Genomic DNA, 7,211 nt, shown 5'->3' with positions numbered 1-7,211 from the left:
GTATTTAGCAACCTTGTGCTGAAAATTATTGTTGGACTCCCTGAGGAAGATTCTGAAACAGAAGGACATCTGGACCTCTGTTGGAGGAAGACAGAGCACATGTAAAGAGAATTTAAGGAGTCCTCCCTTTTGAAACTTTTTTACAGAGGAGGACTAGTATATATTATAAGGTTGTACTATATCTTTTGAGAATCTATGGAGATGATATTTGACATTTTGTTCTCTTATATTATGAATTGTGACTATGATGATTAATATGTATGAAGAAATTATTGTAATAATATTTTTCTAAATGCATAAAATTATTTATGATAGGTTATAATTCATTTGTGCATGGTGTATGTTGGTTTTCCTTCTTACCGTGGGTCCTTGTTTGGGTTTTGTGTCTCCTTCCTTAAGACTTCAGAGACAGCATCATAGATTGAGTGAGAGAGAGAGAGCAGCTTTTCCCCTTTGAAGTAGAATGCTATTCATAGGGACAAGACTTTCTTCCAGCTTAACTCTCTCTCTCTCTCCCACACACAGAGGAGTACGCGATCTCCGTCTTTGGCACTATGGATGTAGGATATCATTTTGCATCTGCATCTATCCTAGCTAGTTAGATTAGAACGTTCCCTCTAAGCTGTGGAGTGTTGTGAGCATAAATTCAACTTTGTGAGCCAAAGGAGTACTAGGAAAAAGAAGACGAGGAGGAGGAGGAGGAGGAGATTGGATTTATACCCCGCCCTTTACTACCCAAAGGATTCTCAGAGTGGTTTACAATCCCTTTCCCTTTCCTTCCCCACAACAGACACCCTTTGAGGTAGGTGGGGCTGAGAGAGCTCTCCTGAGAACTGCCCTTGAGATAACAGCGCTGAAAGAACTTACGACTGACCCAAGGTCTCCCCAGCAGCTGCCTGTGGAGGAGTGGGGAATCAAACCCAGTTCTTGCAGATTAGAGTGCGCCTTCCTAACCACTACACCAAACTGGCTCTCAACCGAGCCTACATTTAACTATCACATAAATTAGTTTTTTTGAATATTATTACCATAACCATAACCTTGTAAAATCTCAGAATGAATTATTTTAAACTATATTTTATGAATTATTTAAATATTACAAGAGAAAGAATCAAGTCAAATTTCATTTGTAATTCTGGAAGAAGTTTAGGATCCACCTTGAGGTTGGTAACCATAGGTAGCACCTTTCTCTTTGGTGTGTTGATTTTCTATGCACATGGAGTTTTTTTTAAATGCAGAGGAATCGAGGCAAATCTCATTACAGAAAACTTTTTAATTTAACTTCTCTCTTTTTCTAGATCACAGATTGCTAGTTCACGACGATGTTGTTATAATCTGTTGCCACAACCTCCTTTTTCCCACCTTTTAATTTTTTTAAAAAGTAAGTCTCTAGCCCGTTTCTTGCAGTTAAAAGAGGAAAAGTGCAGACTGTATTTCTGATCCCTAAAATACAGGGAAATATCGTTAAACAGATTGACTGTAATCCAAATGGCTGCTTTGGGCATTCCAAAGAGACTGCACACACTAAGGGGGACCTTTTTTGTTGTTGTTTGTTTGTTTGATGGCCTGTGTGATGGTTACAAACTGCTTTGTTGTTTCCCATGCAGGTTAGCCATACATTTCTTTGGCTTAGCTAACTACTTTTCCTGCTATATAGTGACAGGTGCTAAAGGCACTCCTCCTTTGGAACAGCACAAATAATTTACTGCATGTGTGTTTGTGGGGGGTACCTTTCTTATACTCTTAATATAAAGTCAAGGGCTCAGTCTGTGGTCCATATTTTGCACTTCCCTCTCTCTTATCAGGAAATACCCTATGAAAATCTGATCTCTGCTATGGTTGCCTTTGTTCCTTGTGTGCAATGTGGGGATGATATTACTGACCAACTTTATAAGGATATCACAGAGACTCCTGAGAGATCTATTGGAGCCTCCTGAACCTGTAAGCAGGGGTAGCAGACTTATTTACTGAAGATGTTAGTTGTTGGAATTGCCTCCTTGCAAATAAATGGCTGATGTTTTGAGTCAGCTTGTCTCTGCTGAATGGACCTGAGAATGGGTGCTTAAGTGAGTACTCTAACCTGGGAATCCAAAGGCAAAGGGGGCCACAGTGTGTGCGAGCATCTTTTAGCTCTGATCTTTCTGGAAAGATGAGAGGGAAGCAGATTTTGGTGACATCGGGGCACACTTGGAGAAACCATGGAAGGCAATGTGTGGATGCTCCAAAAAACCTTGCTCCGATCTGAGAGCTAGACCAGAGCGAATCCTCCATTTGGAGGCAGCCATATTCACAGTTGGTAAAGAGTATTCATACTGGTAAACTATGGTAAAAAGTATTCATACATGCACACACACCCCACAAAACACATTTTAGAGGGATTGCCATGTTGTTCTGCTGCACTCAAAACAAAGACAAGCCTTGTGGCAACTAAAAAAAACATATTGAAGGTTTCATGAGTCCTACTGCATCATTAAGCTGCATATTCTGATGAATCAAAGGAGCTCATCTTTTCTACAATGCATCATTTGTTGGGAAGGAACCTTTGAAAAATTAAATATATAACCAATATGCCTTTCCTTTCTAGATTTGCACTGTGGAAAAATTATATCCATTACTGGTTAAAAAGTAGGGAACCAGGCACTTTCCTTTTATGGTGATGTGTTGCAACAGGCTCTGCTATCCAGTAGTGAAGCAATCTGTACAAATAGGTTCTTGAGCTGCGTGGCAGAACAGAGATGAAGAGAAGATATAGTCCGAAGAATAAATGATATCTGGACAAAGTAAGTCATGACTGGCAAAATAAGACAAAGGTGTGGGCATAAACCTGTAAAATGAGACAATTATTTTCTGTAATGGACTTGCTACTTTCAGGCTCTGTTGAGCTCAGGTATGATAGTGCCGGATCTGCTTGCTTGTTGGAATGCAGATCTAATATGGAAAAAACAAAAACAAATTAAACACCTGCTAACTAGCAAGAGAAGTGTTCTGGAAAAGGCATCCTATTCTGCATTCCAGGCTGCAGATATGGGAGATTTTGGGGTCTGTGCATGTAATTGAGTTTTTTATTTCCCTTTTAATTGGATTGTAATAGACTTTGCAATGACCTGTGGCTTGAACCAATAAATAAATTCGCTATTCTCTAGAATATTATAGAGAAATACTTTCAGGCTCTGTTGAGCTCAGGTATGATAGTGCCGGATCTCCTTGCTTGTTGGAATGCAGATCTAGTATGGAAAAAAAAAAACAAATTAAACACCTGCTAACTAGCAAGAGTTCTGGAAAAGGCATCCTATTTTGCATTCCAGGCTGCAGATATGGGAGATTTTGGGGTCTGTGAGACGCCAATGTTGGATCAGGCCAAAGGCCCATCCAGTCCAACACTCTGTGTCACACAGTGGCCAGAAATACCAGTGCCATCAGGGGGGCCAGGACATTAGAAGCCCTCCCACTATTCCCCAGGTCTCATCCTGATGTGGGTCTGGGAGAGGGCCAGCTCTAAGGGCAGGAAGACAACAGTGAATCCCACTGCATCATTAAGCTCCATGTTCTGTTGAATCAAAGGACCTCATCTTCTCTGCAATGCATCACTCGTTGGGAAGAAAGCTTTGAAAAATTAAATATATAATCAATATGCCTTTCCTTGCTAGATTTGCACTATGGAACAAATCATATCCATTACTGGTTAACAAGTAGGGAGCCAGGCACTTCTCTTTGATGGTGATATGTTGCAACAGGCTCTGCTATCCAGGTGTGAAGCAATCTGTACAGCAGTAGATCCCCTCATCTGGTTCTGTGGCATTGAAAATAGGAAGTGCAACAGCATCTGACCTCCCTGTGTCCCAGAGGATGGAAAGCCCCTTGCCTGTGTAGCTGGAACTCCATTTCTGAGTAGCCTTCCCTCCTAGAAGGAATGGCAGTATCCTCCCCAACCCCAAGTGGGGACTTCAGTAGGATTCACTGAGAGGCAGGGATTGGGATATATTTAGCTAATAGTGCAGACATTTATTCTTAATTACTTTATTTGTAATTATTTAACTCTGTGACTTAAAAAAAAATGATTTAAGGAAGGGCAGAAGTGCCAGCAAGATTGAATGGGAGGCAAACCACCTGTTCCTCATTTCCCCTGTGGAGAGCAAAACCTGGGAGGCCCCATCAGAATTTCCTCTTGGTGCAACTTGGCTGCTCCTCCTCACAGACACCCCACTGGGGGACGAGAACCAAGAGCTGGTGTGCATCGTAAAGTCTCTGGTGTTCTTCATGGGCTGTGGGGAGGGGATTAAAGAGCCTTGTGCCTCTCAGTCCATGATGAAGAAAGACTCTTTTTGGGCATAGCTGGAGAGATGGGTTGTCTTGCAGGGGCCAGATGGGAAGACCACAGGCTTAGCCTCTGGGCTTCCCATTGGCTATCCCCACTCAGTGCTGAACAATGATGGGTGGGTTTTTAACCTCCTTCATAGCTGACCTTTCTTCCCAAGGGGGACCCAAAGTGGCTTACATCGTTCTCTCCTTCAGTTTACCTTCACAACAACCCTGTGAGGTGAGGTGGCTGAGAGAGTGTGTGACGGGCCCAAGGTCACCCAGCAGGTTTCCCAGGTCCTAGTCCAACATTCTGCACCATCCTGGCTCTGGCTGATGGATTCTTCCAGACGGGGGCTTTTATTTAGTGCATCAGTTGGGATTCCTGACATCTACAACTCACAGAGGTCTGTTGCCTCTTCCTGAGATGACTGTTTCTAGTTCATATGGTAAAAATGGTAAAAATCCCACTTATTTTACCTAACTCATAATTATTGATCAGTGGATTTTATCTACTGACATTTCGGAATCATTTACTTTAAAATAGCTCATCTCTGTTTCCAAGCCAAAGAGCCAGCGCTGTCCGAAGACTTCTCCGTGGTCATGTGGCCAGCATGACTAAACACTGAGGTGCACGGAATGTTGTTACCTTCCCACTGAAGCAGTACCTATTTATCTACTTGCCATTTCTTGCTTTCGGACTGCTAGGTTGGCAGGAGCTGGGGTCAGAGCTGGGGTCAGAGCTTATCCTGTTCTAATTATTACAGAGGAGGATGCAGGAAGAAGCTAGCTTAAAAGCTGGCATCCTTACAAAACCAGAACTAGCCAGCATCTTCACACTCTGTCATACTTAGGCTGCAGTCACACTGGAGGCTTGGGTTGATCTAGCTGCGCCTCTGTTTGCGGTGGTTTAAATAGCTGCTGGAAGTTTTCATCAGGCATCCAACCCAGAACCAGCGTCACTGTGCACTCGCCTCATGGTCAATTGTTCAGATTGTTGCAGCATTCTTTGTTTGTTTGTTTTTTTGTCTTTCACCCATGTGCAGAAGCGTGTGTCCAAAGCTCTGGTTCCTTTTTGACAGCTCTGGCTCCACAATCTCTCTGCCCAGTATTCTGGCCCCTCTCACCCTTCCCTTCGCCTCTCTTCTGTGGAATACTTTGGGGGGGGGCAGATTTACTTGAGAGTAGTCCCATTGACTTCAGTGCACTTACCCTTGCGTCAGTCAAGGGATGCTCTCAGACTGTGACGCAGAAACAGGAGAGAGGGCTTTGGGAGGGGGATTTGTTGCTTGAAAACAACTCCCCCAGGAACTCCTGATCCAGAATGACTACTTGGCCATGGTTGTTGACAACAGCAAGGGCAATTATGCACTTATGCAAACATTGCTACCTGATAAAAAAAAAAAAAAAAAAAGGAGACGGAAATGGAAGGGAACGTTCAGACTTCCCAAATGGCTTGTCTTTGCAAGAGGGGAGTTCAGACAGCTGGAAATGTGGAGTGGAAGCGCTGGCATCCCTGAACACCAGACTTTCCCCGGTGCCTGATGACTCCGCTTCCAAACTGAGGCAAAGGGAGGTGTCGATGACTGGGGCACAGAAGGCAGATGTTGTTGTCTGATGATGCTCTTTAAATCAACAAAGGTAACGCTACTATATTGCGACAAAGTGCTCGTGTGACCGCAGCCTTAGTCTGGCATTACCCTCTCTCACTTTGGCACCACTATCGGCACGAGAAGCCACAGCCTCATGGGAGAACGTAGACGACTGAGGCCAGAAGCTAATTCCCAGACTAATTCCGGGACGACTCCAGGTTTACACTGAAGAACAGGATTACCAACCTCTGTGCGGAGTCCAGAGATCTCCCAGAATTACAACCGTTCTCCAGGTTACAGAGATCGGTTCCCCTAGAAAAAAATGGCTGCTTTGGAGGATGGACTCTGTGGCATTATATCTTACTGAGGTCCCCCCATTCCCCAAACCACACTGTCCCAAGGAATTTCCCAACCAGGGGCTGGCAACCCTACTGGGGAAACAGATAAGGGGGTGCCTCTGAACCAGTAGCAGTTGCATGAGAGAGGGATAGTTTGTTACATGTGACATGCAGGAGTCAGGGGGGAAAACAGATTCGAGTGACTGGCTTTCCACCTCACCTATCCCCCTACCTCCCACTTCCAGTCTGCTGCTACTCACCTGTCACCATCCAACTCTGCCCAGCCATCCACCATCCTGGAAAGGAGAGGATTCCATTAATGTCAATAGATTTGAACAACTGGACCTGATCCTGCTTCTCTGATCCTCCCACCCTGCTGTTGCATGCTGTAAGGTCCCACTTTTCCTTCCCTCCAGAATACAAACCGACAAAGAGGAGTCTGAAAGGGACCCTCATGGTGAGGGGGGTTCTGTGGACAGCAGGGCTGCGTTTCCTCCTCTCACTGTGATCCCCATAAGGAGGACCTTGGCTGAGGGCTCCAGTTTCTTAAATGCATCTGTGTAGCACAACTCACCACATTTGACACCCTCCACTGCCTGAAGAAATCACATCCGCTTTCAGGGTCCAGCCACAGCAGGCACAGAAACCAGAAGTGAACAATTCTCAGAATCTGTGTGTGAAGTGATGCCAGGAGTCAGCTTGATTTCTTGTGATTCAGCAGCAGAGGGGAAGATTGCTTAGCAGGGGCAATGGGACAGGGGGAATCAGGACTCATTGAAAAGACGGAGCATCTGGAGAAGTGAGCTCCAACTCGCAAAAGCCCAGGTGGGAATCAATGTTGCAAGTCTTTCAGGTGCCACTGGACTCCTGTTTCACTGAGATTTCAGACCCAAGGAGTACTGCTTCTCCCTGTAGGGATATATGTGCTTATTCATTGTAGTAATTTAAGTACTGTTGCAGTGATTATGCTGTGTTGATATATAAC

The 7,211-nt window shown here is 44.4% G+C and overlaps 1 protein-coding gene across 2 annotated transcripts in view; it reads right to left on the bottom strand.

Moving 5' to 3' along the window:
- LOC107115634 (killer cell immunoglobulin-like receptor 3DL1) overlaps positions 1-6,720 on the bottom strand; it is a 17,378-nt gene extending 10,658 nt beyond the window's left edge. For both annotated transcript variants that reach the window (XM_015417371.1, XM_015417372.1), the window contains exons 1-2: positions 6,652-6,720; positions 6,487-6,522 (exon numbers count right to left, since the gene is read on the bottom strand). In XM_015417371.1, coding sequence (XP_015272857.1) covers positions 6,487-6,522; positions 6,652-6,682 — 67 coding nt within the window. In that variant the 5' untranslated portion in view covers positions 6,683-6,720. The remainder of the gene's footprint in view (positions 1-6,486; positions 6,523-6,651) is intronic.
- Positions 6,721-7,211: the final 491 nt, after the last annotated feature.

Source organism: Gekko japonicus, unplaced genomic scaffold (genome assembly GCF_001447785.1).
Source record: "Gekko japonicus isolate JY-2015 unplaced genomic scaffold, Gekko_japonicus_V1.1 scaffold2313, whole genome shotgun sequence".
Taxonomy (NCBI): Eukaryota; Metazoa; Chordata; class Lepidosauria; order Squamata; family Gekkonidae; genus Gekko; species Gekko japonicus.
This window is presented reverse-complemented; position numbering and strand designations above follow the sequence as displayed.